We start from the raw sequence: 13,460 nt of genomic DNA, 5'->3' as shown, positions 1-13,460 counted from the left end.
TTACTGTCCAAATACAGTGTGAAATATTATTGTCAGAATACAGTGTGAAATATTACTGTCCAAATACAGTGTGAAATATTAGTGCCTGAATATAGTGTAAAATATTAATTTCTGCCAGAATACAGTGTGAAATATTAATTACTGCCTCAATGCAGTGTGAAATATTAATTACTGCCTGAATACAATGTGAAATATTAATTACTTTCCAAATAGAGTGTGAAATATTACTGTCCGAATACAGTGTGTAATATTAATTTCTGTCTGAATACAGTGTGAATTATTAATTACTGTCCAAATACAGTGTGAAATATTAATTACTGTCGGAATACAGTGTGAATTATTACTGTCTGAATACAGGGTGAAATATTACTGTCTGAATGCAGACTAAAGTATAAATTACTGTCTGAATTTAATTTGTAATAGTACTGTGTGAATATAGGTTGGAATATTAATCCCTGTCCGAATACAGTGTGAAATATTAATTACTGTCTGAATATAGTGTGAAATATTATTGTCTGAATACAGTGTGAAATATTAATTACTGTGCAAATACAGCGTGAAATATTACTGTCTGAATATAGACTGAAATATTAATCACTGTCCGAATATAGTATGAAATATAAATTTTTGCCTGAATACAGTGTGAAATATTACTGTCTGAATACAGTGTGAAATATTAATTACTCTCCAAATACAGTGCAAAACCTGACTGCCTGAATACAGTGTGAAATATTAATTTCTGCCTGAATACAGTGTGAAATATTACTGTTTGAATGCAGCGTGAAATATTACTGTCCGAATAGAGTGTGAAATATAAATTTTTGCCTGAATACAGTGTGAAATATACATTTTTGCCTGATTACAGTGTGAAATATTACTGTTGGAATACAGTGTGAAATATTACTGTCCAAATACAGTGTGAAATATTACTGTCTGAATACAGTGTGAAATATTAATTACTGTCTGAATACAGTCTGAAATAATACTGTCTGAATACAGTGTGAAATATTACTGTCTGAATATAGTGTGAAATATTAATTACTCTCTGAATACAGTGTGAAATATTACTGTCTGAATACAGTGTGAAATATTAATTGCTCCCCAAATACAGTGCAAAATATTACTGCCTGGATAGAGTGTGAAATATTACAGTCTGAATACAGTGTGAAAAATTAATTACTCTCTGAATACAGTGTGAAATATTAATTACAGTCTGAATACAGTGTGAAATATTGCTGTCTGAATCGTGTGAATTAATACTTACTGTCTGAATACAATGTGAAATATTAATTACAGTCTGAATACAGTGTGAAATACTACTGTCTGAATACAGTGCGATATATTACTGTCTGAATACAGTGTGAAATATTACTGTCTGAATACAGTGTGATATATTGATTACAGTCCAAATACAGTGTGAAACATTAATTACTGTCTGAATACAGTGTGAAATATTACTGTCTGAATACAGTGTGAAATATTACTGCCTGAATACAGTGTGAAATATTAATTATGGCCCAAATACAGTGGGAAATATTACTGTCTGAATGCAGTGTGAACTATTACTGTCTGAATACAGTGTGAAATATTAATTACTGTCTGAATACAGTGTGAAATATTACTGTCTGAATACATTGTGAAATATTAATTACTGTCTGAATACAGTGTGAAATATTACTGTCTGAACACAGTGTGAAATATTAATTACTGTCTGAATATAGTGTGAAATATTACTGTCTGAATACAGTGTGAAATAGTAATTACTGTCTGAATGCAGTGTGAAATATTATTGTCTGAATGCAGTGTAAAATATTACTGTCTGAATGCAGTGTGAAATATTACTGTCTGAACACAGTGTGAAATATTAATTACTGTCTGAATACAGTGTGAAATATTACTGTCTGAATGCAGTGTGAAATATTAATTATTGTGCAAATACATCATGAAATATTAATTACAGTCTGAATACAGTGTGAAATATTAATTACAGTTTGAATACAGTGTGAAATATTACTGCCTGAATACAGTGTGAAATATTACTGCCTGAATACAGTGTGAAATACTAATTACTGTGCAAATACAGCGTGAAATATTCATTACTGTCCAAATACAGCGTCAAATATTAGTTACTGCTACATAAGATAAAGGAGCACGGTGTTACGGGTAATGTATTAGCATGGATAGAGGATTGGTTAACTAACAGAAAGCAAAGAGTGGGGGTAAATGGCTGTTTTTCTGGTTGGCGATCAGTGACTAGTGTTATGCCTCAGGGATCAGTGTTGGAACCGCAATTGTTTACGATTTACATAGATGATTTGGAGTTGGGGACCAAGTGTAGTGTGTCAAAATTCACAGATGACACTAAGGTGAGTGGCAGAGCAAAGTATGCAGAGAATGCTGAAAGTCTGCAAAGGGATATTGATAGTCGAAGTGAGTGGGCGAGGATCTGGCAGATGTTGGTAAATGTGAGGTCATCCATTTTGGCAGGAATAACAGCAAAATGGAGTATTATTTAAGTGGTAAAAAATTGTAGCATGCTGCTGTGCAGAGGGACCTGGTGTCTTTGTACAAGAATCACAAGGAGTTGGTTTGCGGGTGCAGCAGGTAATTAAGAAGGCAAATGGAATTTTGTCCTTCATTGCTAGAGGGATAGAGTTTAAAAACAACGAGGTTATGTTGAAGCTGTATAAGGTGCTGGTGAGGCCACACCTGGAGTACTGTGTACAGTTTTGGTCTCCTTACTTGAGAAAGGATGTATGGCACTGGAGGGGGTGCAGAGGAGATTCACAAGGTTGATTCCAGAGTTGAGAGGGTTGGCTTATGTGGAGAGACTAAGTAGACTGGGGCTATACTCATTGTAATTCAGAAGAATGAGGGGAGATCTTATAGAAACATATAAGATTATGAAGGGAATAGATAAGATAGAAGCAGGGAAGTTGTTTCCACTGGCAGGTGAAACTAGAACTAGGGGGTATGGCCTCAAAATAAGGGGGAACAGATTTAAGACTGAGGAACTTCTTCACACAAAGGGTTGTGAATCTATGGAATTCCTTGTCCAGTGAAGCAGCTGGGGCTACCTCATTGAATATTTTTAAGGCAAGGATAGATAAATGTTTGAACAGTAAAGGAATTAAGGGTTATGGTGAGCGGGCAGGTAAGTGGAGCTGAGTCCATGAAATGATCAGCCATGAGCTTATTGAATGGCAGAGCAGGCTCGAGGGGCCAAATGCCCTACTTCTGCTCCTAGTTCTTATGTTCTTATGTTCTAATTACTGTCCGAATACAATGTGTAATATTAATTACTGCCTGAATACAGAGTGAAATATTAACTACTGCCCAAATATGGTGTGAAATATTACTGTCTGAATACAGTGTGAAATATTAATTACTATTTGAATACACTGTGAAATATTACTGTCTGAATACAGTGTGAAATATTAATTACTATTTGAATACACTGTGAAATATTACTGTCTGAATACACTGTGAAATATTACTGTCTGAATACAGTGCGAAATATTAATTACTTTCTGAATACACTGTGAAACATTAGTGTCCGAATACAATGTGTAATATTAATTACTCTCTGAATACAGAGTGAAATATTAATTACTGCCCAAATATGGTGTGAAATATTACTGTCCGAATACAGAGTGAAATATTAATTACTGTCCGAATACAATGTGAAATATCACTGTCTGAATGCAGTGAGAAATGTTCATTACTGTCTGAATACAGTGTGAAATATTACTGCCTGAATACAGTGTGAAATATTAATTACTGTCCGAATACAGTATGAAATATTACTGTCCGAATACAGTATGAAATATTAATTACAGTACAAATACAGTATGAAATATTACTGTCTGAATACAGACTGAAATATTAATTACTGTCTGAATACAGTGTGAATTATTAATTACTGTCTGAATACAGTGTGAAATATTATTCTCCGAATACAGTGTGCAATATTAATTACTGCCTGAATACAGTGTGAAATATTAATTACAGTCCGAATACACTGTGAAATATTACTGTCCGAATACAGTGTAAAATATTTCTGTCTTAATACAGTGTGAAATATTAAATACTGCCCGAATACAGTATGAAATATTACTTACCATCTGAATATAGTTTGAAATATTACTGTCTGAATACAGTGTGAAATATTATTTACTGACTGAATGCAGTGTGAAATATTACTGTCTGAATACAGTGTCAAATAGTAATTACTGCCCAAATGCAGTGTGAAATATTACTGCCTGTATACAATGTGAAATATGACTGTCAGGATACAGTTTGAAATATTAATTACTGTCCAAATACAGTGTGAAACATTAATTATTGTCTGAATACAGTGTGAAACAATACTGTCTTAATACAGTGTGAAATATTACTGTCCGAATACAGTGTGAAATATTAATTACTCTCTGAATACAGTGTGAAATATTAATTACTGTGTTAATACAATGTGAAATATTACTGTCTGAATACAGTGTGAAACATTAATTACTGCCAGAATAGTGTGAAATATTACTTACAGTCTGAATACAGTTTGAAGTATTACTGTCTCAATACAGTGTGAAATATTAATTACTGTCTGAATACAGTGTGAAATATTACTGTCTGAATACAGTGTGAAACATTAATTGCAGTCTGAATACAGTGTGAAATATTACTGTCTGAATACATTGTGAAAGATTAACTACTCGCTGAATACAGTGTGAAATATCAATTACTGTGTGAATACAGTGTGAAATATTAATTACTGTCTGAAGACTGTGTGAAATATTAATTACTGTCTGAATGCAGTGCAAAATATTACTGTGTGAATACTGTGTGAAATATTACTGTGTGAATACAGTGTAAAATATTAATTACTGTCTGAATACAGTGTGAAATATTACTGTGTGAATACAGTGTGAAATATTACTGTGTGAATACAGTGTAAAGTATTAATTACTGTCTGAATACAGTGTGAAATATTACTGTATGAATACAGTGTAAAATATTAATTTCTGTCTGAAGACAGTGTGAAATATTAATTACTGTCTGAATACAGTGTGAAATATTACTGTCTGAATACAGTGTGAAATATTACAGTGTGAATACAGTGTGAAATATTAATTACTGTCTGATTACAGTGTGAAATATTACTGTGTGAATACAGTGTAAAATATTAATTACTGTCTGAATACAGTGTGAAATATAAATTACTGTCTGAATACAGTGTGAAATATTACTGTATGAATACAGTGTGAAATATTAATTACTGTCTGAATACAGTGTGAAATATTACTGTGTGAATACAGTGTAAAATATTAATTACTGTCTGAATACAGTGTGAAATATTAATTACTGTCTGAATACAGTACAAAATATTACTGTGTGAATACTGTGTGAAATATTACTGTGAATACAGTGTAAAATATTAATTACTGTCTGAATACAGTGTGAAATATTACTGTCTGAATACTGTGTGAAATATTACTGTGTGAATACAGTGTGAAATATTACTGTGTGAATACAGTGTGAAATATTAATTACTGTGTGAATACAATGTGAAATATTACTGTGTGAATACAGTGTGAAATATTAATTACTGTCTGAATACAATGTGAAATATTACTGTCTGAATACAGTGTGAAATATTACTGTGTGAATACAGTGTAAAATATTAATTACTGTCTAATACAGTGTGAAGTATTAATTACTGTCTGAATACAGTGTGAAATAATTCTGTGTGAATACTGTGTGAAATATTAATTACTGTCTGAATACAGTGTGAAATATTACTGTGTGAATACAGTGTGAAATATTACTGTTCGAGCGTTAAAGCAATAATGTTTAGTGCAGAGCATATTGGCTTTCATTCAGTTTTTCCCGTGCCGAACAATTCCATTTAAAAGCGTGAACCCCTGGATGTAATGAAAATGAGTGTTTCCGCTTTATGTACAAATTTTAAACAGTGTCAGTTCCAGTCAAAAAAGTGGGCTTATGAAGCAACCCGAACTCTTTAGTTGTGCCCAATTCCCCTCCCGATCTCAGGAAAATTTTCATTGCTGACACACACACACACACACACACACTCTCACACAAACACACAGGCACACACACTCATAGACTCACACACACACACTCACACAAACACACACACAGACACACAGGCATATTCACACAGACACACAGGGGCACACGCACACACACTTTCACACACAGACATATTCACACTGACACACGGACGCACAGGGACACACATACTCACAAACACACACATTCACACGCACACAGACACACACACAGACATATTCACACTGACACACAGGGGCACACACACATTCACACACACTCATTCGCACCAGTCAGTAGTGTAGCCTTTGGTTCGATGAGTTGCCACAGAAGTCTGCAGAATGGGCCAAATATAAATGAAAGGAAAAATGTTGAGACTAAAACGTGAGATTGGTCTTTACCTGTCATTGTAGCCGCCGAGAAATAGACAGGACCAGATTGAAAAAAAATGTTCTGGTGTCCTAGTATTTTTAAGGGATATTCCGATCCTTCGATCTGATTTGTAGATCTAGGATGATCTATTCATGTGGAGGCGGTGGGGGTGAGGAAGGTGGAAGTTTCCAGTTAAATGAACTGACATTAAATGAATCCAGTTCCCATCGCTACCGCTTAAGAACTTCATTTCCCTAACGGAGAATAAAGCAAAACCTTACTTTGCATTGTGACCTCCAGATGGTGGCGGTGGTGGGGGGGGGGGGGGGGGGGGACAGGTTGCGGGGGAGGGGGCGGAAGCGCGGGGGGCGAGGGGGGTCACCGAATTCCTACAGTCCCGCAGAAAACGCAGGGACAAAAGGCCCTCCCCATAGGTAGATCGCTACCTTGTTGAGAAACTGTCGCCATTGAGAAAGTGGATGTCTTCGGGGTACCACAACCAGCTGTTCGTGCATAAAAGCAAATTACTGCGGGTGCTGGAATCTGAAACCTCAAGAGAAAATGCTGGAAAATCTCAGCAGGTCTGGCAGCATCTGTAAGGAGAGAAAAGAGCTGACGTTCCAAGTCCAGATGACACTTTGTCACCAAAGCTTTGACAAAGTGTCATTTGGACTCGAAACGTCAGCTCTTTTCCCTCCTTACAGATGCTGCCAGACCTGCTGAGATCTTCCAGCATTTTCTCAAGGTGTTTACGTACACTGTAATGTACTCTTCACTTCCAGTCTAGATGTGTAGTGTCCCTCAGGTGCGGTTCTGCAGTCACAGTTAGGGCAGGTTTCATTCCCCAAACAGCATGATTTGATGTTGGTTTATTATTGTCACATGTATTGGTATACAGTGAAAAGTATTGTTTATTGCGTGCCATACAGACAAAGCATACTATTCATAGAGAAGGAAAGGAGAGCGTGCAGTGTAGTGTTACAGTCATAGCTAGGGTGTAGAGAAAGATCAACTTAGTGCGAGGTAGGTCCATTCAAAAGTCTGATGGCAGCAGGGAAGAAGCTGTTCTTGAGTCGGTTGGTACGTGTCCTCAGACTTTTGTATCTTTTTCCCTATGGAAGAAGAGAGAATGTCCAGGGTGCATGGAGTCCTTGATCATGCTGGCTGCTTTTCCACGGGAAGTGTAGACAGAGTCAATGGATGGGAGGCTGGATTGTGTGACGGTTGCATCAGGTTACTGGGATGAAGCCGTTCCCACATTTACTGATATTAATAAGAAATAGATAATTAATTCCATTTAAAATTGGCCAAAGAGCCAAGGGAGATTTTGAACTCAGCCGTGATATGAAGACCTTTCAGTGCTGCTGGGTGGGCTAGTTAAAGGCAGCTTTGGAAACTCCCCCTCTTGGCCTGCTCTCCACTCACCCTCCAGTCAAAAATCAAACTCATAGGGCCCGATTTTACCAAAACTTCGCGCTCGTTTTCGGGCGCAAAATCGTGGTAAAGTTGGGCGTCGGGCCGATACCACGATCTGCACCTGATTCCGAGCAGATCGCGGCTTTACCGACACCCGATTCTGGCGTGGGTCCGGCCTGTGCCTGAGTCGGGTGGCCCGACGATTTAAATGTGTTTGCATGCATTTAAATCAACTTAATGAACTGCGCGCCCAACTCTACCGCCAAATCCCACTTTACCGTCTTCTGGTCCGATGCGGATCCGTGCTCTAATTGACCTGCCGAATAAAAATCCGAAGTCGCCGCTGCAGTCTTCGAAGAGCGGGGTAAGAGACTGCAATGGCTCTCTGACCCAGCTCCTCCTCTGGGGGGGGGAGGGGGATGGGAGGAGGAGAGGGGGTGTGACGTATCATCCCCTGGGGGGGGGAGGGGCGGTGGGAGGAGAGGGGGTGTGATGTATCATCCTCTGGGGGAGGGGTGGGGGAGGCGCTGCCACTCTGCGGCCGATCGGTGGGGAGGGAGGGGGCAGGCGGTTCCACTGCCACTCTGCGGCCGATCCCTCCTCCCCACCGGAGGAACAAATCCCTCCTCTCCGGAGAGGCCGCATACTTCAAACACCACGACTGTCATTATTCACCTCAGTGGAATCCCCTGCCCCCTCCCTCCCCACCGATCGGCCGCAGAGTGGCAGCGCACCCCACCCCCCCGCCCCCCCAGAGGATGATATGTCACACCCCCTCTCCTCCCACCCCCCCCCAGGGGATGATCGGTCACACCCCCTCCGCTCCCACCCCCTCCCCAGAGGATGATACGTTACACCCCCTCTCCTCCCCCCCCCAGGGGATAATCGGTCACACCCCCTCCCCTCCCACCCCACCCCCAGAAGGTGATACGTCACACCCCCTCTTCTCCCATCTCCCCCCCCCCCCCGCCCCACCCAGATGGGCTGTGTCAGAGAGCCGCTCTCTCTGCTATTTTTCTGCTTCAGATTTTTTTCGAACTGTGCATGCGCATTTCAGAGCTCCGATCGTTCCGGCAGCACTAAGCCCCGCCCACAGCGCGAATCGGACCCGAGCCAGCAAAACGCATATGGGCGCGCTGGAAAGAGGATTCCAGGCGCGGATCTGTATTACGCCCAGAGCCCGCCCTTCGGCTCCGATTGGTAAAATCGGGCCCATAGTCAAAAGTTAAGCTCATCTCCGCCAAACAAGGACGAGGCAAATGCTCCGGGGTTTTATCTTCTGAATGGGCGTTCCTTATCGAAGCACTGTCCTCCCATTTTACAGAGTAGATACAAATCCTACCATTTAAATGTGGTTCGTTTACGAATGCATTAGTGAAATTATTAATCGAACCGTCCACTTCACATCATACAGGGTGGAAACAAATCCTACCTTTTTAAATGTGTTTTAAATGAATGTATTAATAAAATTATTAATCAGGTATTCATGAAATTATTGATATATAAAATTCTCGACTGAATCATCGATTTGATTTCGAACTCCCGGAGTGGAATATTGATAATTGGTACTTTATTCAATAATAAAACTGTCAAATGTGTAAACTGATTTAATTCCGTTTGGAATCAGCAAAAAAACGGCTGGCATTTGGCTGTAAACTCTCTATGTGATAAATTCGCCTCATTTTAATTGCTGTACGATTCCTTTCCATCTGCCTTCACGTTTACGAGGTGTAATATTTTGCAAGTATCCCCCCCAACCCCTCACCCCCGCTTTCAGAATGCAGCCCGTTAAAACTGAAACACTTGGACGCTGAAAGCGGGGAGAGAGATGTAACCGATTGGGACTTGCCAAGCACGGGAAAGATCCGGTTCTTCATCAATAATGCAGCAAGAATCTGCCGCCCAGTGAAACCCAATAAATGTCACCAAGACGGCGAGTGAAATGATAACGGCGAATTAAACGGGAATAATGGATAGAGAAACTGGGAGCAGGAGTAGGCCATTCGGCCCTTCAATATGATCATGTCTCTATCTCAACGCCCGCTTTCCCCCCACACCCCTCGATACAATTAAAATCTAAAATGTATCTATTTCTTTCTTGAATTCATTCAGTGATTGGCCTCCGCCGCCTTCTGTGGTAGAGAATTATTTTGAGTGAGGATTTCTTTCCTCACCGCAGTCCTACATGGTCTAGCCGGTATCCTGAGACTGTGACCCCTGGTTCTAGACTCCCCAACCAGGGAGAACATCCTCCCTGCATCTGTCCCAGCCTTGTTAGAATTTTATGTATTTCAGTCAGATGTTCTCTCAACCTTCTAAATTCCAGAGAATACAGGTACAGTCGAACCAATCTCTTCTCGTAGGGCAGTCCCGCCAACCCCGGTAGCAGCCAAGCGAGGTTCAGAACCAAGGCGAGATTTCCCCGGTCAGGAGGAGGGAGTAGTACACTCACACACAAACATACACACACACACATACACACACACATATACATATACACACACATGCACAAACACACACACATATACTCACACACATATACACACATAAATACACACATACAGATATATACACATATACACACACATATACACAAACACATATACACACACATACACACACACATATACACACACCCACATGCACAAACACACACACACATATACTCACACATATACACACACATGCATACACACACATACACATATACACATACACACACGCATACACGCACATACACACATATACTCACACATATACACACACACATATATACACATACATACAACACATATGTACACATACACACACACACACACACATATGCACACACACACATGTACACACACACACGGGTATACTTACATGCTAAGTCCAAGTTGGTGAAATGTAAGTACTTCACGGGACATATTAAAACTGCATAGCCGGGAATAAAACCAGAGAAAGACAAACACGCAATTGCATCCATGCACAACATTAATTGTTGAAGTATTGAAACGACTAGTTTGTTTTTATACCCCAATAGTGAAACGCAGATATAAATATTCTGCGTACGGCCCAGCAGAACATCACAAATAATAGGCCTCAATAGGCTCTGCATCATTAAATATACCGCTAGAATTTGCAAAGCTTGCTACTTTCCGTTGTATCTTCCTCTAGTCAGATGCACGGTGCGGTGGTTGTATATAGATTATAATGGTGATTAATTTGTGATGTTTCTGTGTGAGCTGTTTATAGTTTAAACTCCAAATAAATCAGCCTTTTTAATAATTTTGTTCGGGTTTAATTTTTTAAATCTAATAAATTTATTATGGGATGCTTTCTTTAAATAAAATCAAATTCACTTCCCTTGCTTATCTCGAATGGATGCCGGACAGAGTGTGAGGATCAACTTCTGGCTTTCGCTGTGTTTTCTATTCGGTCCCGTTGGATTGGAACCGGGTTCGCTCTGTACTGCACCCTCTCTGGAAGGGGAGGCGAAGACAGCAGCCTCCCTTCCCAGAATAAAAATGGGACAAACACTGATTTTCGACACTGCACGTATACGCTTTTAAAAAAAAACATATTTTCGTATGATTGCAAAAGGGGATAAGCAATTTACAGGAACTTTCGGTCAGTGTTAAATGCACACGGTTCTCTCCGTCAGCTAGGTTGTTTTATATAATTGTGTATACGATTAAACTCATCGACAAGGGAATTTGAGGCCCCACTCTTCCTTCACCTTAATTGCCACTGGCGCATCCCTTGTTATTCTGACCCATACTTTAAAAAACATACAGATGAATCCAAACGAAATCTCTGAAGAACTGAGATCAGAATTTAACACTTATTTAATTTGATAAATACGGGGGGGGGGGCGCGTTTTATAGAAACACGTTGCTAGCTGCTATGCGGAAAGGGGGTTTGAGGGGAGACCAGGCTTATGCCACACCAGGAACATCCAACATGTCCCTAATCCACCATCGGGTTTAGCTATAATCCGATGCATTACCGAAATAAGAGCAAGACCTCCCGATAATAGAGGGAGAGACCTGTGCGCGCTAGATGGGGCCTCAGAATCTTCAACAATTTTTTAAAATCATATTGCAGCATTAACAGCTAATTAGGTTTCGCAATTATAACACTGACATTTATTTCCAGGTATTATTATGGTACCACCACGAACGCCGCGCTTGTATCGAAAAGTTGACCACTATAATACATTAAGAGTCATCAGATTGGCGATATCAACGATGTTTAGCAAATTAAATCCCAAACAAGATTGTTAACCTGAGGTAGGGGTGAGTGGTGGTTTATTTTATGGCTGATTCTGTGTTTTAAGTAAAACGCTCAGGTGCAAAAGTTCGAAAAGGGAACTATCATCTAATTAGATAATTGGCTGGTTCGAGGCTTGGCACTGCATGAGAACCTCTTTAGCCTAATTTCTGTTAATGACTGATTTTTGATATCAGACTGTTTGTATAACACGCCGTCAAACACCCAGAGCGCAAAATCCACCAGCGAATGTTTAGATGTGGCCGGTGAGGTGTTGGTCTAGGTAGATGATGAGAATTATTTGGGATTGAGGTGAGGGAGCTCAGGTCACAGTTACAGACTCTATACCTGGAGAGTAGGATGGTGTTGTACAAGGTTATGATCGAATACCTTTTGGTCCATCATCATTCTGGGCTAGCAAAGCGTGCAGCATATCTGTGTTTGAACTCGCTGCTGGCTTCAGGTCTTTAACAACATCCATCTTGCATTCTCCACCAAACTCCAAATCTCAATTTTGGAAAGGAATTGTCCCCCCCCCCCCCCCACACACACACAGACACCAACACCGCCGCCAATGTTTGTTATGGTTAACTTTTCAACCGCGGTAGTTCCCGCTGGTAAAGCACAAGCTAGTTCGACAAGCTGAGAGGCACTCGCGGTTGTAGGGCTAATGTGTCACTGGGGAGGCACACCAGCGGATGGGGCTGGTAGATTGCGTGTACAGCACACACACACACTCAAACACTTAATCGCGATCACACAGACACGCCAAGTTACACAAGCACAGGTGCACAAGTACTTGCATAGCAACACATTGACATCAATACATTGACTCCAACACAATAACACCAACACACTGAACTGACACCAACACATTGACACCAGCACACACGCACAGACTCACATACACACAGGCAGACTCAAATACACACAAACACACCAAGAAGCACACACGCACAAAAAGAGCCACTCAAATACATGCACAGTCACGCAAACACTGCCACAAAAACACATTCACGCAAACACAGTCCCACCCACATTAACACAAATACACAGTCACACAAACACATACTGTCACAACCACACCCAGACCCACAGTCACACACATACAGTCACAACCACACAGACACACACATACAGTCGCAACCATACAGACACACATAGTCACACAAACACATACAAAATTGCACACACAGATACAGCATGCAAACACGCACAATCACAGCCACACAATCAGACAAACACATGCACACAATCACACTAACACAAACACAGTCATAGCCATATTAACACAAACACACAGTCACAACCACACAAACACAATCTCAGCCACCACAAGATTCGGTGCT

The 13,460-nt window shown here is 40.2% G+C and overlaps 1 protein-coding gene across 1 annotated transcript in view; it reads right to left on the bottom strand.

The window, feature by feature from the left end:
* The window catches only part of lhx3 (LIM homeobox 3), a 60,686-nt gene extending 48,094 nt beyond the window's left edge, over positions 1–12,592 (bottom strand). The window contains exon 1 of the mRNA XM_078227546.1: positions 12,502–12,592. Within this exon, the coding sequence (XP_078083672.1) occupies positions 12,502–12,592 (91 nt within the window). The remainder of the gene's footprint in view (positions 1–12,501) is intronic.
* Between the last annotated feature and the right edge of the window lie 868 nt (positions 12,593–13,460).

Source organism: Mustelus asterias, chromosome 13, assembly GCF_964213995.1.
Source record: "Mustelus asterias chromosome 13, sMusAst1.hap1.1, whole genome shotgun sequence".
Taxonomy (NCBI): domain Eukaryota; kingdom Metazoa; phylum Chordata; class Chondrichthyes; order Carcharhiniformes; family Triakidae; genus Mustelus; species Mustelus asterias.
Note: the sequence above shows the minus strand (reverse complement) of the source record. Positions and strands in the feature narration are given on the sequence as shown.